The 26,073-nt window shown below is 42.5% G+C and overlaps 1 protein-coding gene across 3 annotated transcripts in view; it reads right to left on the bottom strand.

Moving 5' to 3' along the window:
• Window positions 1–25,556, bottom strand: part of LOC139559395 (dual serine/threonine and tyrosine protein kinase-like) — a 47,048-nt gene extending 21,492 nt beyond the window's left edge. For 2 of the 3 annotated variants that reach the window (XR_011671753.1, XM_071375398.1), the window contains exons 1-9: window positions 25,163–25,556; window positions 24,480–24,696; window positions 19,620–20,029; window positions 8,526–9,011; window positions 8,179–8,374; window positions 7,445–7,683; window positions 7,204–7,287; window positions 6,884–7,060; window positions 6,233–6,362 (exon numbers count right to left, since the gene is read on the bottom strand). Coding sequence is in view for 2 of the 3 variants with exons in the window: in XM_071375398.1 (XP_071231499.1) it covers window positions 6,233–6,362; window positions 6,884–7,060; window positions 7,204–7,287; window positions 7,445–7,683; window positions 8,179–8,374; window positions 8,526–9,011; window positions 19,620–20,029; window positions 24,480–24,684 (1,927 nt within the window). In the remaining variant the exon portion in view is untranslated. Of the gene's footprint in view, window positions 1–6,232; window positions 6,363–6,883; window positions 7,061–7,203; window positions 7,288–7,444; window positions 7,684–8,178; window positions 8,375–8,525; window positions 9,012–19,619; window positions 20,030–24,479; window positions 24,697–24,889; window positions 25,029–25,162 lie in introns of those variants that run through there. The other variant, XM_071375406.1, reaches the window with a different exon arrangement.
• Window positions 25,557–26,073: the final 517 nt, after the last annotated feature.

Consider the following 26,073-nt stretch of genomic DNA (forward strand, 5'->3'; position numbering starts at 1 on the left):
GATTATGATTTTTCAATGCCGATACCGATTATTGGAGGACAAAAAAAGCCGATACCGATTAAATCGGCCGATTTATTTTTAAAAACTTTTTTATATATATATATATATCATACACACATTTTTGTAATAATGACAATTGCAACAATACTGAATGAACAATGAACACTTTTATTTTAACTTAATATAATACACACACACACACAGCTCTGAAGTGACAATGATACTGAAGAGTCTGCTTAGGAGACAAATACTCTCAACTGTTTGAATAAAAATAGAGTTTAAGTTACCTGTGATGAATGTTGAAAACAAAAACTGTCATTTCTATATGCAGGAAATCCTATTTTAATAATGGGCATGGTAAGAATTGACAACCAAAGTGCGAGTCATAATTCCCATGACACCTTCTAGCAAAATCTGAAAAGCGGTTCCTTCATTTATTCCATAGGATATTTTTAGATTCACTTAAAATAAGGTCTGTGTTTCGTGTAGGCTTACATCACCGTGCCAATTTTATAACTGTGTAGATATCCATAGGATAAGGTAACTCTGATCAATATTGGCTAAATATAAGCGAAGATTAAAAAAATTGTAGAGTGGATTTCTGAAAATATGTTGACAAACGTTACCTTATCCTAGTGAGATTTACACGGGTATCAAAACGTCGAGGCGGTTTAAGCCTGCACGAAACACAGACCTTATTTGAAGTAGATCAAGACATTCTCTATGGAAGACATGAACGGTAAAATAACGAAATGACCCCTTTCAAGTTCAGCCGCAAGTTATTACAGGAATTATCGACTATTTCTCTCTAAACCATATACCTTTGACTAATCCGGAAACTATCACCTCGAAAACAAAACGTTTATTCCGTTCTGTATTTTATCTAACGGGTGGCATCCATGAGTGTAAATATTCCTGTTACATTGCACAACCTTCAATGTTATGTCATAATTACGTAAAATTCTGGCAAATTAGTTCGTAAAGAGCCAGGCGGCCCAAACTGTTGCATATACCCTGACTCTGCGTGCAATGAACGCAAGAGAAATGACACAATTTCACCTGGTTAATATTGCCTGCTAACCTGGATTTCTTTTAGCTAAATATGCAGGTTTAAAAATATATACTTGTGTATTGATTTTAAGAAAGGCATTGATGTTTATGGTTAAGTACACATTGGAGCAATGACAGTCATTGATTGATTGTTTTTTTATAAGATAAGTTTAATGCTAGCTAGCAACTTACCTTAGCTTGCTGCATTCGCTAACAGGCAGGCTCCTCGTGGAGTGCAATGTAATCGGGTGTTAGAGCATTGGACTAGTTAACTGTAAGGTTGCAAGATTGGATCCCCCGAGCTGACAAGGTTAAAAATCTGTCGTTCTGCCCCTGAACGAGGCAGAACGTTCCTAGGCCGTCATTGAAAATAAGAATGTGTTCTTAACTGACTTGCCTAGTTAAATAAAGATGAAATAAAGGTGTAAAAAAACAAACAAAAAAAACCCAATCAAATCGGCGCCCAAAAACACAGATTCCGATTGTTATGAAAACTTGAAATCGGCCCCGATTAATCGGCCATTCCGATTAATCGGTCGACCTCTACTGTCAATCACTGCATCCTTATCGGCAGACTCAATAGCCTTGGCTTCTCAAATGACTGCCTCGCCTAATTCACCAACTACTTCTCAGATAGTTCCGTGTGTCAATTTGGAGGGCCTGCTGTCCGGACCTCTGGCAGTCTCTGGAGGTGCCACAGGGTTCAATTCTTGGGCCGAATCTTCTCTGTATACATCAACGATGTCGCTCTTGCTGCTGGTGATTCTCTGACCCACCTCTACGCAGACGACACCATTTTGTATACATCAGGCCCTTCTTTGAACACTGTGCTAACAAATGTCCAGACGAGCATCAACGCCATACAACACACCTTCCATGGCCTCCAACTGCTTTTAAATGCTAGTAAAACTAAGTACATGCTCTTCAACCGATTGCTGCACGCAAACTCCTGCCCGACTAGCATCACTACTCTGGACGGTTCTGACTTAGAATATGTGGACAACTACAAACACCTAGGTGTCTGGTTAGACTGTAAAATCTCCTTCCAGACTCACATTAAGCATCTCCAATCCAAAATGAAATCTAGAATCGGCTTCCTATTTCACAACAAAGCATCCTTCACTCATGCTGCCAAACATACCCTTGTAAAACTGACCATCCTACCGATCCTTGACGATGTAATTTACAAAATAGCCTCCAACACTCTACTCAACAAATTGGATGTAGTTTATCACAGTGCCATCCGTTTTGTCAACAAAGCCCCATATACTACCCACCACTGCGACCTGTATGCTCTCGTTGGCTGGCCCTCACTACATACAGTTGAATTCGGAAGTTTACATACCTTAGCCAAATACATTTCAACTCAGTTTCACAATTCCTGACATTTAATCCCAGTAAATATTCCGTTTTAGGTCAGTTAGGATCACCACTTCATTTTAAGAATGTGAAATGTCAGAATAATAGTAGAGAATGATTTATTTCAGCTTTTATTTCTTTCATCACATTCCCAGTGGGTCAGAAGTTTAGTATTTGGTAGCATTGCCTTTAAATTGTTTAACTTGGGTCAAACGTGCCGGGTAGCCTTCCACAAGCTTTGCACAACACATTGGGTGAATTTTGGCCCATTCCTCCTGACAGAGCTGGTGTAACTGAGTCTGGTTTGTAGGTCTCCTTGCCCGCACATGCTTTTTCAGTTCTGCCCACAAACGTTATGGGATTGAGGTCAGGGCTTTGTGATGGCCACTCCAATACCTTGACTTTGTTGTCCTTAAGCCATTTTGCCACAACTTTGGAAGTATGCTTGGGGTCATTGTCCATTTGGAAGACCCATTTGCGACCAAGCTTTAACTTCCTGACTGATGTCTTGAGATGTTGCTTCAAATATATCCACATAGATGGCATCATGAGGAAGTGAAACTATTTTGTGAAGTGCACCAGTCCCTCCTGCATCAAAGCACCGCCACAACATGCTGCCACCCCCGTGCGTCACGGTTGGGATGGTCTTCTGCTTGCAAGCCTCCCCCTTTTTCCTCTAAACATAACGGTGGTCATTATGGCCAAACAGTTATATTTTTGTTTCATCAGACCAGAGGACTTGTCTCCAAAAAGTACGATCTTTGTCCCCATGTGCAGTTGCAAACCGTAGTCTGGCTTTTTTATGGCGGTTTTGGAGTAGTGGCTTCTTCCTTGCTGAGCAGCCTTTCAGGTTATGTCGATATAGGACTCGTTTTACTGTGGATATAGATACTTTTGTACCCGTTTCCTCCAGCATCTTCACAAGGTCCTTTGCGGTTGTTCTGGGATTGATTTGCACTTTTCGCACCTTAGTACGTTCATCTCGAGGAGACAGAACGAGTCTCCTTCCTGAGCGGCATGACGGCTGCGTGGTCCCATGGTGTTTATACTTGCGTACTATTGTTTTTACAGATGAACGTGGTACCTTCAGGCATTTGGAAATTGCACCCAAGGATGAACCAGACTTGTGGTCTACAATTTTTTTTCTGAGGTCTTGGCTGATTTCTTTTGATTTTCCCATGATGTCAAGCAAAGAGGCAGTGAGTTTGAAAGTAGGCCTTGAAATACATCCACACCTCCAGTTGACTCAAATGTCAATTAGCCTATCAGAAACTTCTAAAGCCATGACACTATTTTCCGGAATTTAAGCTGTTTAAAGGCACAGTCAACTTAGTGTATGTAAACTTCTGACCCACTGGAATTGTGAATTATACAGTGAATTATATGTGAAATAATCTTGTCTGTAAACAATTGTTGGAAAAATGACTTGTGTCATGCATGAAGTAGATGTCCGAACTGACCTGCCAAAACTATAGTTTGTTAACAAGAAATTTGTGGAGTGGTTGAAAAACAAATTTTAATGACTCCAACCTAAATGTATGTAAACTTCCGACTTCAACTGTATTCTTCGCCAAACCCACTGGCTCCAGGTCATCTATAAGTCTTTGCTCGGTAAAGCCCCGCCTTATCTCAGCTCACTGGTCACCATAGCAACACCCACTCGTAGCACGCGCTCCTCAAGGGAGGGACAGAAAAGTAATGTTTGGGAAAGATTTTGCGAAGTGGTAAAAGAGGATGGTCGCAGTGTGATGATTGTGAGGCTTCAAATATGCCTGTCACGTCAAAAGGGACTGCAGTATACTTTTCAGATGGGTTAAATGGAAACTGAAATCTTTAGACCTACAATCACTCACATAGCCTGCAGAATTAAGCATTTCTTGCAGTAAAATTATACAAATGTAGGCAAAATGTTGACTCTAAAAGGAGTGGAGAAATATGATATCTTTCAGCATCTTGAGAGAATGTGAATGCTCAGTTATATACCATCTGTAGCGGCACCATATTTATCAGCATCATAGAAGCTGATAGTATTTCAACCACATTACATATGCATCCAAACGGAACTGAAATCTTATCAGAAACATGTTGGGTCGTTTTAACAACTTTCCATTTTCTTAAAACCGGTCAAACTGATGGCATTTGAAAATTTAGCACGGAAAATCTTTCCCGTTTTTTTTGTGTTATTGCATTTTGTCCCCGGTCCCCAAACATCTTTGTTCCATTAAAGAAGATCACAGAAAACTTTACCGATGTCAACTAGATTGAAGCATTCATTCTATCAATTTATGACATTCTCGTGAGTAAAGGTTTATCTAGTCTTCTAGGGCAACATATGACAGAAGAGAATATGCATGTATCTAATTATACACAAGGCCTACCAAAATGTCGGAAATTATAGGCAGAAACATCTAAAAATCAGGCCCAAAAAATCCTGCCCCCTGTCAAAAAAAATTATTCTGCTGTCTTTGACTGTAGCGTATAGTGTATTTTCTATATTTGCGGGTAAGAGTTGGGTGCAGGACTCAGATTTTCACATAGTCGGGCGGTTGTGGATGGGTTATTAGCAATTGTGGGCGGGTGCGGGTTTACAAACATCTAACCCACGCACCACTAGTGTGTGTGTGTACGGTACAGTGCCTTCGGAAAGTATTCAGACCCCTTGACTTTTTCAACACTTACGTTACAGCCTTATTCTAAAATTGATTAAATGTTTTTTCCCCCCCTCTCAATCTACACACAATACACCCCATAAATGACAAAGCAAAAACTGAAATATAATATTTACATAAGTATTCAGACCCTTTCCTCAGTGCTTTGTTGAAGCACCTTTGGCAGCGATTACAGCATCGAATTTTCTTAGGTACGACGCTACAAGCTTGGCACGCCTGTATTTGGGGAGTTTCATATTCTTCTGATTATAATTTCCGAAACATGTTTCTCATGGTCTGAGAGTCTTTAGGTGCCTTTTGGCAAATTCCAAGCGGGCTGTCATGTGCCTTTCACTGAGGAGTGGCGTCCATCTGGCCACTACCATAAAGGCCTGATTGGTTGAGTGTTGCAGAGATGGTTGTCCTTCTGCAAGTTTCTCCCATCTCAACAGAGAAACTCTGGAGCTCTGTCAGAGTGACCATCGGGTTCTTTGTCACCTCCCTGACCAAGATCATTGTACCCAGATTATTCAGTTTAGCCAGGCAGCCAGCTCTAGGAAGAGACTTGGTGGTTCCAAACTTCTTCCATTTAAGAATGATGGAGGCCACGGTGTTCTTCAATGTTGGACCTTCAATGGACCTTCAATGTTGCAGAGATTGTTGTCCTTCTGGAAAGTTCTCCCATCAATCCTATCTCAGAGCACTATGGACAATTCCTTCGACCTCATGGCTTGGTTTTTGCTCTGACATGTACTGTCAACTGTGGGACCTTATATAGACAGGTGTGTGCCTTTCAAAATCATATCCAATCAATTGAATTTACCATAGGTGGACTCCAATCAAGTTGTAGAAACATCTCAAGGATGATCAATGGAAACAGGATGTACCTGAGCTCAATTTTGAGTATCATAGCAAAGGGTCTGAAAAACTACGTAAATAAGGCATCTGCTTTTAATACATTTGCAAATAAAACAATCTAGGTTTTCGCTTTGTCATTATGGGGTATTGTGTGTAGATTGCCGAGGTTGTAACAAAATGTGGAAAAAGTCAAGGGGACTGAATACTTTCTCAAGGCACTATGTATGTATGAGCGTGTGTGTGTATATGAGAGAGAGAGAGAGAGAGAGAGAGGGAGAGAGAGAGAGAGAGAGAGAAAGAGTGTGTGTGTGTCTCACCATGCAACAGCACGTCTCGGAGGGAGCGGCTCTCCAAAGACAGGCGGGCCAGCCGTGGGGCGTGGTCTTTCCTCACACGCAGCCACAGATCCTCAGTACGCTCCAACCGCCCCGTGTGACCTTCTTCCAGCTACACATATACATGTTATTGGTTGAAATCTCATAGGCAAATGAGCAAAAACACAGCTTCTCAGTATGCTCCAACAAATGTTTACGACATTCCTCCACATAACATAAGAGCATCAGGAAAAAAAACACAGTGTGGGTCTTTATCAATAATGACAATCACATTGTCAGTCGTGGTGACAACCCTCACAGCAATTTGATCATTGAGATCAAAGAAGTTCAAACAGAAAATCAGACTTGTTGCAAAACAAAGCCATGACTGGCGAGTGGCAAGTAAGCATTGCAAGTAAGCAGACAGAGTCCCAAGACATAGCATGAACAGAACCTGGCAAAACTGGTTGAAATGTCATCATTATCACAACAAGAAAATGGTTGATAGGTCATTTTAACATAATTGCAAACCATTTTCCCTGCTGGGAAAGAAAGTAGCAGCCAAGGCAAAACCAGATGGAGAGTGTGAAGGTGAATGAAAAACAACGTTTCCAGTTTGAGACAAAAACGTTAGCCGATGCTGGGTTGGTGTACCTGTCGCAGGGAGGCAGCAAAAGCGTCGTGGGAGCTGTTGAGGCGTGTTCTGAACTGGGAGCAGATACTCTTCGCCAGCTTGGCAGCACTCAGGCTCTCTATGGCATCCTGGGCCACATTTCTCTTCCACTCTGGTGTGATGGCAGGAGGGTTCACAAACGTTATCCTCTGGATGATCTTCATAGGGGAGGAGAGAAAGCGGGAGAGAGAGCGAGAGCATTTGTGAGTTGCTATTTTGCTAATGACAAATCAAGGTTGTTGTTATTCCAAAGAACAACAATTTAAAATCAGATTCCAGAGGCTTGACTGGGAATGGTTACTTGTTTGATCTGCTCCCAGACGAGTCTCGTAACAGAGGATCCTGAATGGAAGGTCACCTCCACGTGATAGGCAGCGTTAAGTATCTGACCAAGACAGGAAGAGAGATGGAGAGAAAACAGAACAATATGTTATCATTTAAGTTAAAACAACAGTCTCGTGGGAAAAATATAATTACATACATTGTCTTTTACATCGTCTTTTGAGGAATCCTATTAGCTAACGTTGTGACTTTACACACACCTGTTTGAGGTGGTTGGAGGTGACGTTGTGGACGGAGGACTCCATGTTGGACTTCTCCAGGCTGTTTAGACAGCGCTCCAGGGTTCCTACAAAGCTCTCCCTCAGGTAGTCCACAGAGCTGATCAGCTTGTTGGCCACCGCTTGGTTTAACCTCACAACTATCAGCTCCTGGATCTGGTGGATGCAGGATTTTATAACCTTTGAAGTAACAGGCTCTCCGTTGGTCGCCACTATGAGGTCTGTGAGGTCAGAGAAAGACACATTGAATGAAAGCATGAGTGAAAGATAATGTAGTTCGAAAGCGTGGTGAAATTTCACGGTGACATTTTTCAAGTAGGCTAAATGGTCTTTCTTACATTAAATGCATCATTTGTAACCTGTCAAGTGGTATTCAATGTTTTTGGCAAAGTACCATATTGACACCTGCTGCTGACTGAACAATGGATCTTCGTCCCCCTCTTCCCCCCACCATGCCAACCCTTTGACACTTCTGCATTGTGCAACTAATTGTGTCTTTGGTTGCATCTACTTATTGTGTCAGCTGTATGCCCCACATTAACAATTAAGGTCGTTTACTGAGTTCCTACACAGGTCACCTCAAGATTGTGTCTTGTCAACTCTGTCATCCATCACCAACTGAAGGTCAGTTTAGGGTCAGTAGTACAGCTATTGTATGCTATTATCTCAGAGACATTTGACAGCATCAGTCTTTAGTTGGCCTTTGGCCTGTGTACCTGTGAACTCCAGGTTGGCAGCATCCTCCAGCAGCTGTTCCTTCATGCTGCTCAGCGTTTCCACGATCATTTCCTTCATCTCCTCCTGTTTGCGGTTGGCAATGGCCATCAGGGAGGTGAACAACTCGCCCTCCTTCTCCCGCGTGTACTCCAGCCGCCGTGGCGTGATCTGCAGGTCCCTCTGCATGTCAAAGGCCTACAGCCAGGGAGAGGAGGATAAGTCAGTCTCTGCCACCACTATCATTTTTCTCTACTTAAAATTAAACAAGTTTCTGTTACACATTGTGACACTATATAGATTGAATTAGCTAATTGATTGATTCCCACACAGAAGTCCCTCTACTCACCTGGTTGATGAAGAGGTCGAGGCAGCGGCAGTGCACCCCGTTGAGCAGGTTAGCAGCCTCCACATGCTGGTAGTGGAGCACCTGGCGGGCGAAGGGCACCAGGAGGCGGTGTAGCCTCTCAAAGGCCTCCCCCAGTACACTCTGGGGCTTGGTGGCCAGGCTGGGCGTCTGGGAGGGGGCTCCGCAGGAACAGTTCCCTACTGGGGTGCTGAGAAAGCCTAGGGACAGCAGTTGCTTGTAAAGGGGGCTCTTCTCCCTCTCCAGGCGCCGGCTGGGCTCGGGGGAGGCCTCGGCTGGGATACGCATGAAGAAGATGGGGAAGGGGAGCGTCTCTTTGACTTTCCTCAGCTCGGCCACCTGCTCAGCAGTGAGGGTGTCCTGGTTGAGGGCATAGAGTATGATGGGAACCACGTTACGCGTGCAGTACTCCAGGGCCTCCTCGATGGGCTGGACACTGGGGCACGGCACCACCATGATTTTCGCCTCCTGACAGAACAGGGAAGATACTTCAGTCATTCAAATGGTCCTAGCAGCACTCATATAAATGTGGAAAAATCTATCAACAAAAAAAGCTAATTCTCTGGGATTAGTTTTTTAAATCAAAAGATTTAAGTTGAGCAAACATACAGGGGAGTACACAATATTTCTCCAATCCCCATTGGCTCCAACATACACTACTACCTCCATCTAGTTCATGACTGTAAAACAGTCACATAACAGTTTCTAACTAGGACATAAACGAGTGCCATCCCCCATAAACACAAACAGTCTGGTCATGGGAAAGGGTATGGGAGGGCAACAGAAAACCAAGCAAGAAAACATTTTTGCTCCACTTTTGATGAATTATACAGTAACAGTCACAGAAATAGAACGAAAGAGAGAAAGAAATGGGGGAGCACAGTGTAAAAGAGAGAGAAATGACTAACGCAGCCACACAAAGGAGGCAGTTAGTCCTGTCTCCAAGAAACAAGCGCTATGGCCAACTGAGCAGTTTCTTTGGAACAAAGATCGGTTGTAAACAAATTTTTCTAGGCTATCAAAATAAATAGAATGTTTAAATTTTCATAATGTATTCAATTTCCAAACATAGTCCAACAGCTGAATATCTGTGGGCTACTTTATCACAGCTATATCAGACAACGGACTGTTTCAACCCGCAATCTGCATATGTTAATCGTTATTTTTCTCCCTTTCAGTCTGACAAGTTGTCTAGATTGACAGCATGTTAGATGTGTTCATGATAAATGTGTCACATCAAACGGTATGCTCCAATAATAGCATACTTGGATAGTCTATGCTAAAGATGTCTCGACCTATTGTTGAAAACAAGCAGGACATTCTAGGCTATATGAACTTGTGGCAGACTAATGTCGGGAGGTTACGTAGCTCTGAAACACGCATCCATAGGTTAGCACTATCCCAGTGCTGTGTATCACTGTGTGGGGAGCCCAGGGGAGATGGGATGGGGAGGTAATTAGAGAGTTAGTGCTTTCCTCTACTGGCCTCCCAAAATGGGGCGTTACAATTCTGCCATGGCTGTGTGAATGTCACAGTGAGCTGAGAGCTGCTTCCCTGCCTGCCTCTAGCCCCTGAGTAAACAGCAGCTGGGTACATCTCTGAACCACTGCTCTGACTACATTATTAAACCACATCTTAGCCCACCTACCCAACCTGGCACATGCGTTTGCATTATCATGAGAAGTTTAAACCAGGTTGACAAGTGTATAAAATGTTACATTATAGCCCAATTTGACAGCTTCTAAGGTCTTTTTCATTGAGTAAACAATAGCAATAGCTCCCCATCTAGCCTACCATTTATTTTACTAGGCAAGTCAATTAAGAACAAATTCTTATTTACAATGACTGACTAGCCTGGCCAAACCCTAACAACGCAGGGCCAATTGTACACCGCCCTATGGGACTCCCAATCACAGCCGGTTGTGATACAGCCTGGAATCGAACCAGGGTCTGTGAGGCCTCTAGCACAGATGCAGTGCCTTAGACCGCTGCGCCACTCAGGAGCCCAATCTGACTTTCCTTTAACACTGAAAACAAAACAGGAAAAATAAGATGGGTACAGGAGCACCTCTACTTAATATTTACTCATGTGTGTGCGTAATCACAAGGGTCGTCACATATTGACTTACTCTGGCTCTGTCACTGCTCCAGTCACACTCAGAATCCTGCCTTGCCAATTTAACACAAAAAAGAGACCAAAACCAATAACAGGGCAACCTGACATATATAAGCTCATTTTTGGCTCCAAATAATAAGCTTGCTATTAGAAATAACTTGGCAAAACACCGAAAAATAAAAAGGTAAACCATGACATGCGCTAATAAACAGTGCCTTCAGGGAGGCATCCGGGCATAACCATGGAAACTTCATCACAGCGAAGGGTTTGGAAGTTATGTGCCCTGGTCATGTGAATCAGATCAGGGCCATTAAGTGGTGGAGGGTGGGCGGGGGGCCAGGCGGCCTACAAAGCAGTGCAGGCAAGGCCTGCAGGGCTGTCTGGGGCCTGTCGACGACCAGCTAAGCGAGGCCTTTGTTTGAAGGATTAAGCGCTACTTTTTTCGCCCAGCACGTGACAAGTGAGCACAGTGCACTCCACCCACCAAGGCATGTTGATCAGCCGAGCAAGATGGGCTACATGTCTTTCCACCTGGTACAGGAGTCAACGAGTCCTCTGTATGCAACACCACACCACATTTTCTTGGTACCACAGAAAGAAATAGAACCCAGAGAGGGAGAGTTCTGACTAACATGAAAAATCTACTCTGTGCAGTAATCTGTGTGTCAGCTAAGCCATTTGTGAGAGCTATATTTCCAGCCTGGAGATAAAGATTAAAAACAAGCCTACCCTTCTAGTTCCCATTAGAGAACGAACTAACGTATCATCAGTGGGATGACTGTAACGGCAAAGTCAAAAACTCACTCATGTGCCAACAAAACACGCATTCATAATATCAATGCTGTAACGTCAATGAGCATACCAAAAAGTAAAAGGACCCTTTACCATTTATCCTGCTACTCTGTGCTATTTGTAGGCTTACATGGCAAACAGACTCCCACCATCAGAATCCTCCTCACATATCCAAATTGCATCCAAACAAGAACCTCTCTATAGCCAAGGACCCCAGATTGCCTGATGGACCGTAGGGGTGACAAGTTAGTGAACTTGTCACCCCTACGGTCCATCAGGCAATCTCAAACCACCTGGCTGGAGACTGTTTCTACCCGCAGGCAGTGCAGATATTGAATAGCTGACTGTATGGCTAATGTTTCTTCCGTAAGTACATGGAGTAGCCAGCCAAATAAAAAAAGTAGCCAGCCAGGGAGTTCCGTGCTGGGGGGGGGGGGTATTCGAGGGGCTTCCCCCCAGGGTAAATATTAGTGGCCTCTGGAACATTCTAATGCTTTGATTACATCCAAAATATATTATAAATACTTTAACGACATGGTAAAATTAGTTTCGGTATTGAGTAGAAAGACATGACTTTACAATTAAAATGACTGAAAATTGATGAATGTGTTAGTTCTGGATATTATGTAGACCTAGGTCTATATTATCAGCACAATTTTCTACGTAAGATGACTAAAGAACGACCGATAATCGTCACTCGATATATCAGGCTGATATTAGCCTAGAAAAGGCCAATATCAGCCATCGGCCCTTCTCTACCAGCTTTGATGATAGCACCAGCTTTGCTATGTAGAGGGACTATGCCAGTCAGCCACCACTCATCGCCTGAGCCATGAGCACTGCACAATGCTGAGGAATGTCTAGCTGGGAAAATCAGCAGCAGCAAGATGGCTCATTCTCCAACAAAGGTGCAGTATTGAGATATTGATGAATTGGCAGTGACCAAAATCAAACTCCTGTTACAAATATTAGTGAATTCACTAATAAGGCTTGTGTCAACATGCCCTGACATGCATGCAATAAGCAAGCTAGCTAAGCATATAGCTATGTGACCTTTTAGCAAAGATTATCAGAACTAACCCTTTCATCTGTGGTGATAGCTAGCTATATCAGCTACTTTGCGAGCTACCCGGCTAGATAAACATGGTGCTAAGATGTAAGATACGTTGGCTATTAGCCAACGTAGCTAGCTAACGTTAGCTGGTTTTCAAACACGGAACCATTTTCGGCAAAGAGACATCTGACTTGCGGTGTAACATTAGCCACACTGAATAAAAAAATATACAATTCAGCAATTTCAAAGATTTTACTGAGTTAAAGTTCATATAAGGAAATCAGTCAATTGAAATAAACTCATTAGCCCCCAGTCTATGTATTTCACATGACTAGGAATACATATGCATCGGTTGGTCACATAACGATTAAAAAAACAAAAAGTTGGGGCGTGGATCAGAAAACCAGTCAGTATCTGGTGTAACCACCATTTGCCTCACACAGTGAGACAGCTCCTTCGCATAGAGTTGATCAGGCTGTTTAATGTGGCTGTGGAATGTTGTCCCACTCCTCTTTAATGGCTGTTGCCATTAAACACTACTTAACGGAAGTTGCTGGATATTGGTGGGAACTGGAAAGCGCGTTCATACACGCCAATGGGTGACATGTCTGGTGAGTATGCAGGCCATGGAAAAACAGACATTTTCAGCTTCCAGGAATTGTGTACAGACCCATGCGACATGGGGCCGTGCATCCTTATGCCGAAACGCAAGGTGATGGCGGTGGCTGAATGGCACGACAATGGACCTCAGGATCTCGTTGCGGTATCTGTGCGCTCAAATTGCCATTGATAAAATGCAATTGTGTACATTGTCCATAGATTATGCATGCCTGTACCATAACCCCACCATGAGACACTCTGTTCACAATGTTGACATCAGCAAACCGCTCACCCACACGAAGCCATACAAGCTGTCTGCCACAGACAGTTCAAACCAGGATTAAATCAGTTTAGAGAAAACTTCTCCAGCGTGCCAGTGGCCATTGAAGATGAGCATTAGCCCACTGAAGTCGGTTACGACACTGAACTGCAGTCAGGTCAAGACCCTGGTGAGGATGACAAGCACGCAGATGAGCTTCCCTGAGACGGTTTCTGACAGTTTGAGCAGAAATTCCTTGGGTGTGCGAACCCAGTTTCATCAACTGTTGGAGTGGCTGGTCTCAGACGATCCCGTAGGTGAAAAAGCCTGATGTGGAGGTCCTGGGCTGGCATGGTTACACTGGGTCTGCGGTTGTGAGGCTGGTTGGACGTACTGCCAAATTCTCTAAGACGACAGAGGTGGCTTATAGTAGAGAAATGAACACTAAATTCTCTGGCAACAGCTCTGATGGACATGCCTTTTATTGTCCTCAGCACAAGGTGCACCTGTGTAATGATCATGCTGATTAATCAGCTTCTTGATATGCCACACCTGTCAGGTGGATGAATTATCTTGGCAAAGGAGAAATGCTCACTAACAGGGATGTAAACAAATTTGTACAAACCATTGGAGAGAACTCAACTTTATACATATGGAACATTTCTGGGACCTTTGATTTCAGCTCATGAAACATGGGAACAACACTTTACATGTTGCATTTATATTTTTGTTCAATGTATTTACTGGTGTGCTGATCTGACCCGCCATAATTGTATCTGTAAATTGACAGTTGATAGTCAGATTAGATTGTCATAATAGGGAAAGAAAGTGCTTAAAAATTACTAAATAAAAAGGTAGAATGTTTATGGACCAAGAAAGCTGTAGATCAGCGTGCCTGTGTGCGTTCTCACTTCTCAAGCTACGGGCAGATTTGAGCCATTCAGACAGAACTTCCATCGTCGTTTAACCTTATGAACATTTATGGCTTGGTAGCAAACGGCATCGCCATTGAGTTAGTTCTCATAGAGATGTGAAAGGAAGCAGAGTTACAGAAGCAGAGTTACAGCTTCACTCTATCCAGTTGTAGCATAGGATCAAGTTACAACACACCCATTTCTTGACAGATAGCGTTACTATCCAATTGAGTTGTTTCAAATTTCATCCTGGCAGCTGAGTTGTTTAGAGATGCTTCCTGACCGCTGAAGGAAAATGACAAAAACAAATTAAGTTGCATTGAATAGATGTTATTTTATATTCTCAAACGAACAGCAGTGGCTATATTATGTCCTATGCAAATGTTGATCAGCAGATTAATATAAGTCCCAAATGGAAAGCAAACAGATTGTCATCTGTAGAACCATATACTGTACTTATCAGCCAAAACAAGCTCAATAACAATGCATGCACAATCCTATTGAATATGCACACACCCGTATTGTGAGGAGGCCTATGCCATCTTAATTTACCCAGTTTATTATTACCATTATGTTGTTATGTAGTTTGTTTTCATCAATCTAAGTCACAATTATTGTTTGATTTTAAAATGAATGCATACATGGCTGTTGCTGGGAAACGTTGTCATCAAAATGTATTCAGACCACTTTCCTTTTTCCAAATTGTATGTTACAGCATTATTCTAAAATGGATGAAATAAAAAACCTTTTCATCAAATCTACACACAATACCCCATAACAACAAAGCGAAAACGGGTTTAGACATTTTTTGCAAATGTATTACAAATTAAAAGCTTTGTATTCAGATTCGAAATTGAGCTCAGGTGCATCCTGTTTCCATTGATCATCCTTGATGTTTCTTCAACTTGATTGGAGTCCACCTGTGGCAAATTCAATTGATTGGACATGATTTGGAAAGTCACACACCTGTCTAGATAAGGTCCCACAGTTGACAGTGCATGTCATAGCAAAAACCAAGCCATGAGGTCTAAGGAATTGTCCGTTGAGCTCAGAGACAGGATTGTGTCGAGGCACAGATCTGGGGAAGGGTACCAAAACATTTCTGCAGCATTGAAGGTCCCAAAGAACACAGTGACCTCCATTCTTAAATGGGAGAAGTTTGAAATCACCAAGACTCTTCCTAGAGCTGGCAGCCCGGCCAAATTGAGCAATCGGGGTAGAAGGGCCTTTGTCAGGGAGGTGACCAAAAACCCGATGGTCATTCTGACACAGAGCTCTATAGTTCCTCTGTGGAGAACCTTCCAGAAGGACAACCATCTCTGCAGCACTCCACCAATCAGGCATTTATGGTAGAGTTTCCAGACGGAAGCCACTAGTCCGTAAAAGGCACATGACAGCCCACTTGGGAGTTTGCCAAAAGTCACCTAAAGGACTCGCAGACCATGAGAAACAAGATTGAAGTCTTTAGCCTGAATGCCAAGCGTCACTGGCAACATCCCTACGGTTAAGCATGGTGGCACCATCATGCTGTGAGGATGTTTTTCAGCGGCATGGACTGGAAGACTAGTCAGGATCGAGGGAAAGATGAACGGAGCAAAGTATAGAGAGATACTTGATGAAAACCTGCTCCAGTGCGCTCAGGACCTCAGACTGGGGCGAAGGTTCACCTTCCAACAGGACAACGAAGAGCCCGGATCTCAATCCCATTGAGCACATCTGGGACCTGTTGGATCGGAGGGTGCGGGCTAGGGCCATTCTCCTCAGAAATGTCCGGGACCTTGCAGGTGCCTTGGTGGAAGAGTGGGGTAACATCTCACAGCAAGAACTGGCAAATGTGGTGCAGTCCATGAGGAGGAGATGCACTGCAGTACTTAATGTAGCTGGTGGCCACCCCCCCTTGTTCAGAGACACATTATTCAATTTTTGTTAGTCACATGTCTGTGGAACTTGTTCAGTTGATGTCAGTTGTTGAATCTTATGTTCATACACATGTTAAGTTTGCTGAAAATAAACACAGTTCACAGTGAAAGGACATGTATTTTTTTTTTGCTGAGTTTACATTTGCAAAAATTCCAAAAACCTGTTTTAGATTTTTCATTATGGGGTATTGCTTATAAATTGAGGGGGGGGAAACAATTTAATACATTTTAGAATAAGGCTGTAACGTAACAAAATGTGGATAAAGTCAAGGGGCCTGAATTACTTTCCAAATGCACTGCGTTTTCAAAATGCTTACTGCCTCCAGCTCACATTGCAAAGTGTTGGGTGACGTGCTGATAGTCTGCCTACCACTGCCTATGTTCTTGAATGGAGGAGCTCTTCAACTACCATTTGAGAAATTCAAAAGGCTCTTGCACATCTGAGCTATCTTTTAAAATAGCACCCTTATGTAGACCTAGCCTCACCCACATCCGTTCCACGCATCGAATGGGGTTGGAGTCGAAGAAAAACAAATAAGTGCTACCAAATATAACAATATGCATTTCATAAATATTCAAATAAAGTTGAGAAATGAAAAGTAGTTATTTTAATCATGGCCATCAAAACTAGGGATGCACGATATATCAGTGAACACATCGGAAGTGGACGATATTTGCTAAAAATGCCAACATCGGTATCAGCCCGATGTCTAATTTTAAGCCGGTGCAAAACTGATGCCAAAGCTGACGTGCATACCTATATAACATAAGTACATGACGTAATGACACCACATAAAATTTTGCGCCACACGTTCAACACAGCATTCCTAACCTAGCCCATAATGTCTGCTGTGTGGATCGAGCAGTCAACAAGTCGAGCAGTCATTTGATAAGAGTAAGAAAACTTCAGCGAGACAACTCAAAGGCGAAATCCATTAACGCCAAGATTATGAATTTATTGCCCTTTACAATCAACCGCTCTCTGTTGTGGGTGATGTTGGCTTTCGCGACTGGTCGAGCACCGGTACACACTAACGTTACCAAGTGCGCTAATTTTCCAGATGTTGCCCTACCGGAGTTACACAGTAATAACGTCACTGCTATTAGTTTCACGACATACTATGGAACGCCGTTTGGGTTTTTGCATGTCAAAAAAGATACGTCAAATAACAGTTCTATTATAGAATGTTGTGTGTTCTGAATTTGCACGAGCAAGCCAAGCGCCACCACTACTATCAGTAGCACTGTCAGAGCTGTACAAAAAGTCTGCAAACAAGCAAACACCGGCCACGAACAATGTGTTAACAATACCACGTTGGTAATAAAGCATTATTTGTTTGACCGCAACTTCTGGGGTAGCTAGCTAGCTTTAGCTTGGTACCTAGCTAGCACCAATACAACCAGCCTGAAAACAATGACCAGTAGAAACTGCAGTCATTTTCACTATTCTTAGCAATGAGGAATCCTTGTGAGTAAGTACTAGCTAGGTAGCCACTTGTTCGCCTATTGAAATTGTACTTCAGTTCATGAAAATAAATAGCTAGCCAGCTACTTAACCCTGTTGCCCAAAGCTAACATTATAAGCAGCCGGCTAGCTTCATCTGGCTTGTGAGGCTCAACCGGACCGGGTTATGTGTTGTGAAGCTAACCACAATAAGGATAGGGCACAATAGTGGAATTTGCGGTTTGCCTTCAAAATAAAAGTACCTCTTTGAAAGTGATGCAGAAGGAATCATGTCATATTTAGACTATAATGTTAAACAAGGTTGGAATGTGAAGCAATGAAATGGGGTATCAGTCTACTCGGTGACACCCACAGAACACAACTGTTTAGAGTTAACACAAATATTAGCATTGTAGCTTTTATCTCGGGACTGTGACTGTGTGAAATCACTTCCCCAGTCAGCCAATGGTGTGTATTGACATTCATATTGCACATCTTTACCTAAGGATTGGGGATCAATGAAATGGGGTATCAGTCTACTCAATACTCAAGATATTTTTTCCAAAACATTCACACAGTATTGTTTTTCCTCAGGAATAGTGTTCAATACACATAGGTTGACAATAAATGTGGCTCAATTCCCAGTTGTTTCAGAGTCCCGCAATAAGAACTACGACAGTAATGTTCTCTGGGTGTCACTGAGTAGACTGATACCACATGTCATTGATCCACAGGCAAGACTGCACAGTGAAATAAGTATGCCCACAATGCAATTCTAAAGTATAATACATCCAGTGTTACGTCAACAGATTGTAAAAATGAACAAAATTGTATTTTGTTGATTTTATATAACATTCCAACCTCGTTTAGCATGATCTATTCAATTATGGCATAATTATACTATTTGCGTCACTGTCAATGACATACTTTTATTTTGAAGGCTAACCACAAAGTTCACTATTGTGGATAATCCATATTGTGGCTAGCTTCACAGATGGTTCCGACCACCATTAATCAAATAAGAACTGTCTTATAAATTAGGGTTATTTTAGATGACACAGCTATTAAGTTAGCTAGCCAACTATAGCTACTGAAACAGATTTTCGTTTTTGCTATGTTTTTGTGGAAGAACATTGTTTGCATCCATCAGCTAGCTAGCTTTTTTTTATGACCAGTACTGTAGGTGCGCGAGACAACTACCAGCATCATAGCATACGTATCAATGAATCGTTGTGACATATGAAATACGAGTTATAGTGTAATCAATTTGTAATAACTACGTAAAAGATGTATGAACGCGTTAAATGATTATGTGACGTGCAGTCATATTCAGGTCAACAAGCTTATTTGACACGTCAAACAGTGTTATTTGACATATCCTTTTTGACACGCAAAGACCCAAATGGCGTTCCATAGAAATCCTGGATGAGACAAACTGAACAACGCACAGCAAGTAAGTGAAAGAAATACGTTTTGATTATGTTTTACTGGTAATGGGGACATGCGTAAATGCCAACAAAATAACTTTTTGGTCAGTGTGGTGTGTGTGTGTGTGTGTAACCTTTATTTAACTAGGCAAGTCAGTTAAGAACAAATTCTTATTCACAATGACGGCCTACCCTGGCCAATCCCGGACGACGCTGAGCCAATTGTGCGCCGCCCTATGGGACTCCCAATCACGGCCGGATGTGATACAGCCTGGATTCGAACCAGGGACTGTAGTGATGCCTCTTGCACTGAGATGCAGTGCCTTAGATCGCTGCGTCCATGTGTGTGTTAACTATTTAACTGCACAAGAATGCTTAAAAGGCCACTAAAATGTTTTATAATATTGGCATTGTTTTTTGCGGCAAGGAAAATATTGGTTTCGGTCAAAAATGTAATATCGGTGCATCACTAATCAAAACTGTTTAACACATTTCACACCAGCAGAAACAATTAGCAGAAGCAATTAAGGATAACGGAAAACCTGGTGTACCTGTAGCAGAGGGTGGTGCAGGGTGATCTCCAGCTCGGCCAGTCTGTGGGCTGGGTCCTCACATTCCTCCTGGATCTCCAGATCCTCCCTGGGCACCGTATCCCAGCGCCCACAGTGGGCCGCCAGCTGGTGCACCAGCTCATACTGGCCGGGCAGCGCCAGGCTGAGCCGCGTCTGGCGCCCGTGGGTGAAGCACAGCTTCCTCCTCTTGCAGGCCGTGCCATGAACGCCATTGCAGGCCTCGCCCGCCACGGGACCTAGGGGCAGGAGCCGTTCCCCCAGCAGACAGTTGAGCAGCTGGTAGCGCGCGGCGCAATCCTGGCCAAGTACCAGGATGTAGGGGGCGCTGCCCACGCTGCTGTGCAGGAACTCCTCTTCATGCGGGGGGAAAAAGATGCAGCTCAGCTGACCTGGGAGGAGAAGGTACAACATGTAGAAGGTACAACATCGCCTGGTAAAGCAACTGCTCAGCATCTGACCGTGAGGCGCTACAGAGGGTAGTGCGTACAGCCCAGTACATCACTGGGGCCAAGCTTCCTGCCATCCAGGACCTATGTAATAGGCGGCGTCAGAGTTAAGCCCATAAAATTGTCAGAGACTCCAGTCACCCAAGTCATAGACTGTTTTCTCTGCTACCGCACGGCAAGTGGTACTGGAGCGCCAAGTCTAGGACCAAAAGGCTCCTTAACAGCTTCTACTCCCAAGCCATAAGAATGCTGAACAATTAATCAAATGGCCACCAGACTATTTACATTGCCCCCCCACCCCAATTGTTTTGTACACTGCTGCTAACTATCATCTATGCATAGTCACTTCACCCTTACCTACATGTACAAATTGCCTCAACTCACCTGTACGCCCGCACACTGACTCGGTACCCCCTGTATATAGCCTCGTTATTTTATTGTGTTACTTTAGTTTATTTGGTAAATATTTTCTCAACCATTTCTTGAACTGCATTGTTGGTTAAGGGCTTCTAAGTAAGCATTTCACAGTAAGGCCTACACTTATTCGTGCATGTGACAAATAAAGTTTGATTTGATGTATAGAAGGAAATAGTGGTGGTGGTCAGGGGGGGCTTGAGTCATTGTGCCTCTCCCTTCTGAGGGGTAAGGAAGGAACCTTTATTCTTCAGGTATTAGGCCTAGAAACAATCTGCATATGTTGATAATACAATGTAATGTTATATAACACCAACAAACACTCCACTTTATCTTTGAGCAAATTCCAATGATTGGCTTACAATACAGAAATAACTTGCTTCAGCTTTAACTGGACCTGTTGTGAACTGGTGTCTGGCATCGCTCTGTCTGCACTTCTGGCATATGAAAGGCCTGAGGGATAATCTATTGTGTTTACTTCAAAGCCCCTCAGACTCATCTGTTATCTCCTGACCCATCTCCGTGGCAACCCATATTAACAACAAACAATTCATCCTGGCTCATCACAGGAAGTGGTCATAATCCTCCATGATGCTGAGTCATGGTCTATTGCAGTTAAACAACAGACAAAGAACAGAGGCCAGAAATGGAATACCACTCCTTTCTCCCTCCCCACCCCTTCTTTTCTCCCTCTTTCACCATCCTGTTGCTCTGCAACTGTTAATCTGGTATTACCCTGCCTAGTGTTTGACCTAAAACATTATACATGCAGGAACAATCCAATGAATGAACCACAGGAAATGCATTAAAAAAAATATATACCTACTGTACTGTAGTCTACAGGGCAATTCCACAATAACAGACTCCGATTTTTCACTTTAAAAATGTCAAACTATTACTAGAGCTTGAAGCATGTCATCTAGCATGACAACCACTGTGGTTTGTTGTTAGCCTTTACTATGAAGGTTTGACAAAGATACATACATATTGTATAGGCCCACTTGATGGGAAGGGTATGGTTAGATGGGCTTTTCCCATGAAATTTGACATTCTAGATGCACTAGATTTACCAATAATGTTTTTCAACATTCTCATTATTTCAATGTGGATGTTAGTGTGTGTGTGTGTACTAGTGGAGATACTAAGCCCAAACACACCTTAAAGCAGTGGTTTTCAACTGGTTTTACCTCGGTACCCAAATTGAACCAGGTTATCTCAGTCGCGATCCAATATTCGCATCATGATTTTATTTGTTGCCAAAATGCAATCCGAAAAACTACTTTTAATGCTATATTGATAGTAAATGTACCAACTGTATGACAAGGGAACAACATTCCCCCTTCTTCATGTCAATAATTCCACCAGTTGAGAACCGCTGCCTTAAAATGGACAACTAGCGGTCCTCCTACTTTTGGCCAGTCAATTAGCCCATGTCTGCTAACATTTTTTAGATTGTTAAGTTAGCTGGCTAAACTATCTAAACCTATAGTAATCATGGCCAAATTACCAATCGGGGGCCCCCATCAATTACGTTAGTGACTCACTCAGATATCATATTCCAAACATTTATCTCCGCCCCATGACAGAATGTGTAGAATTGCAGCAAACTTGCTTTAAAAACAGCAACATTCTCTCTATGCCCCATGGCAAAATGTATAGGCTTTCAGGAAATTAACTCCAAAATGTATTCTCTCTGCTGTCAAGAGGGGGTTGTTAAAATGTTTTGCTCACATGATGAGTACAGATTTTTGTGGCCCCCACCCCCATTAAAAGTTGCCCATTCCTGCTCTACAGAGTAGCTCTCTACATGGTTCTACAAACTTTAGCGCGGTAGAATTTTTGGAATGCAACACAAACAGAGCTCCGTAGCTCAGCTTTCGTAGACTGAAATCCCTTTGGGACAGGAAGGTTGGGCTTAAATGACAGCCGTATACAGTGGTGAGGAGGAACTCAGTAGACCCTTTGTGTCCGGAAGTAATTTAGCCATTAATTGTAGCCATTGACACTCTGTAGAGTTGCTATTTTCTCAAGTCAATTAACTTGACATTCCTGGATTACTCATTATACTAATAAAGTCTGATTTAAATCAACAAAGAGGTTTTTTTTTAAAGAAGAGTAAAATACTGTACATATCTGGCTGTGTGGGCAAAATCAATACATATCCCATTGAACCAAGCAGGGAGAGTGTCACATTTCCAAGACCAGTAAGAAACGTTCAGCAAAACCTACGCCAATGACCCCGCTGGATCTCAAAACTGAACTTGGATCTGTGTAAAGTAGCAATGATATCCTTTGCCACCATTGTCTTACAGATAGCTCGAACCAGTCATGACTTTTTAACAGAATAAATCATTTTCAAGTACATTTCTTTGTTTGATGATTGTATAACTAGGAAAGGAGTATTGAAGTTGAGGGTGCAGTGTTTATGAAGTTTGGCAATGAGGACAAAAACTAGCATAGTTCAGCCAGGGAAAATCTTGGGTCCGGATATAGCTGGGTGCACATGCACACTAGGATAATTCAGGACACAGATCGTAGTTTTTATGCCCTGATATCAGGAGCTGGCAGCAAAAAGTTTGATTAAACAATTCAGAGACAAACTAATACATCAGTTGACACATTTATGGACAGCAAATCGATATACAATCCCGAAATCAGTTGCACCTGTCAATAGTAAAACAAAGCTTCAAACAATGTTTGAGTGAAACCAAATCCAGAAAATGGATGGTGAAGTGGCTTCTGGACATGGTAAACTCCTCCTCCTCCACCACCAGTAGACCTTGGCTCAAAATAACTAATCTCCTAAACAGGAACGTGAGAATCACACCCACACCCTGCTCATCAGCGCAATCCCCAAATCAACTAGTGCAGTGACTACTTCTATGTTTATCACCACCAGTACATGTTTCCTTTTAGCCTCAGTTCCTTAAGTGGTAATCTCTGCATATTTGTGGCACTTTATCATGTCCTATTGTTGAGAAAGACTAACTGGTCCTAATCTCTTCATTTTCCCCCTCTAAGTCCTATTTAATGCATTTTCTACAGTCGACATGTTGGCAAGGAAATCTCTTTCCGGGAGAGAACAGTCTTGTTTTTTTAAGCCTACCTCATCACTCATTCAGAAGACAGTTTAGCTAATAGCTATCCACCTGTTTTGCCATCCCACCACTGTATATAGATTGAGTACAGGTCGGAACCCTGTGGGCCCTTTAGGAAATGCCCTACCTCAGCAGAACTTGCACACATTCCCAATTAGAACATTATGGGATGTGTATCAAGTCTGCTGTGCCATTTCCAATCCTCCTTGAATGACCACAATCAGAAGAGTTTCCACTCAAACTATGGCTAGTATAGAGTGACAGACCTTCCTATGTTTGTGGTCGGATATGTTTACGGGGCTTGTTGATGGGCTTTATGCTGGAAGTAACAATCATATTACAATTCAAGAGCTTGTTGAGTGGTCACTCAAAGGCAAAATCTGTATTTTTTTAGTGTGAGATTTTTGGTAATTTAGCAGACACTCATATCCAGAGTTACATACAGTAAGTAGTAAATGCATACTTTTTTTTCTGAATGTAAGTTTCTCAAATGCTAGTCAGGATTGGCCTACATGTGAATAAAATATTAGTTTCTCATGTTCTTTATCATTTGTATCATTTGCTTCCTTTCCCAAAGGATCACTGATTGCGATCCAAATGTAAGACAATAAAATGATAATTACTGTAGAATGTAAAACAATCACAGGGTCATTCAATGACAGGCATATGATGAAGTACTGTAGCTGCATGAAGCCACCATGGATAAATGTAACCTCAGGAACTGAAGTGTGTGACATTCAATAAGGCCTAACCCTACCCCTGTTTAGTTAAGCACGATGTATTCTGATAAATGTGGGAGTTTTACTCTACATTATGTTGTGATGATGCCAAGGTTAATTATAATTATATAGGTAACAAATTCGAAGAGGTGCACATCTTACCTGCCTCCAGAGCAGCTGCCTCTGAGCTGGCGGCTGATGCGCAGGCATTACTGTAGTTCTGTTTTATTTCCCGGAAAAATGCGTTGGTCTCTTTCAGATTATTTTTTAGTTGTATGGAGTGTTTATTGTAGCTGTTGAAGATCCGGGTTAATTCTCGAGCTAAAGGAGTCACTTTCTGCAAATTTCCGCCACCGATCCCCTCCATGGCAATTCGAGTCTGCAATGAGACACAAATGGGAGAACGTTCTTCTCTTTAATACTAACGTAACGTTACCACCCTATGAACCGAATATAGTAGCCATATGGGTCCCAGTCTTCAAGTTTAAATTGCCATTGAAAGTTAACTACTGGACAAGGGTGCAGGGAGTGATCGTCAATATGTGATTTACTGCTCAGTTTCAGTGAGTTACCTGGTCTCACTTATTTGGATTTCCAGTATTGTTCAACTACTTTCATCAGCATCCCAAATGTTTACTAACCACCTCCAGCAGAGGAAAAAAGCCTAGGGAGTGCCCCGGGCCATGAATGACAGACACAATCAGTCCAAAAAATCCACAGTGATTCAAACGCACGGTTTTGCAACCAAACCCGCAGTCGCGGGTAACGTTAATTTACTGCCGTGGGTAACTAGCGAATTCCGTAGCAAAATCACTGCATCACAGTGCACAAATAAACAAACTCACTTTGAACGGAAGATATCTTGATAGCCAGTGTCCTCCAAAATAATTGCGCAAACGATTGGTTTAGCTAACATTAGTTGTACACTGTTTCTAGCCCTAACTAGCTAGCAGGGTCTCAAAGTTAGTGAATTGAGATGGCCAATGTTAACTACGCTAGCTAGCTCCGTAGCTTAAATTTACCTTCCTATCCTAGCCAGCAAACCAGGCATCGTATTCCATGCTAATCTGTTTTAAAATAAATGCCACATTACCCCAACCGACGTCATTACGTGAGCTCCCTCAAGCATTTTTTTCAACTGGTGCTATCTACCGAGACCCTGCTAATTTGATGGCTAACCCGAGATACTTTTAAGAAATGAAATTGTAAACTCCATTCGAATGGTATTAACGCCCGCGCGGTGCATTCTGGGCGATTCTGGGACAAGGAGCGCACATCTTCAAGGAGTGAATGGGAGTCAATTGGGTGCGAGCTCAAAAAACCAACATTAGCATAAATTACTGGAATAAGACACACAACATTACACATATTGTGTGAGATAATTAACTTGTTCTCGTATAGCTTTGAAATTGTGACATTACGAGAAAAATAGGCAGGTTTCTCGACTCAATCCCTGATTTCTGGAAGGGATTGCGTGACGCAGCATGACAACGTGACCATTCATTGGCCATTGAAATCCCTATTAATTCAATTCAAGGGCTTTATTGACATGGGAAACATATTTACATTGCCAAAGCAAGTGAAATAGATAAAACAAAAGTGAAAAAAACAATACAAAATGAACAGTGAACATTACACTCACAAACGTTCCAAAGGAATAGAGACATTTCAAATATGGCTATATATAATGTTGTAACGATGTGCAAATAGTTAAAGTACAAAAGGGAAAATAAAAACATAAATATGGGTTGTATTT

This window comes from Salvelinus alpinus, chromosome 2 (genome assembly GCF_045679555.1).
Source record: "Salvelinus alpinus chromosome 2, SLU_Salpinus.1, whole genome shotgun sequence".
Lineage (NCBI taxonomy): Eukaryota > Metazoa > Chordata > Actinopteri > Salmoniformes > Salmonidae > Salvelinus > Salvelinus alpinus.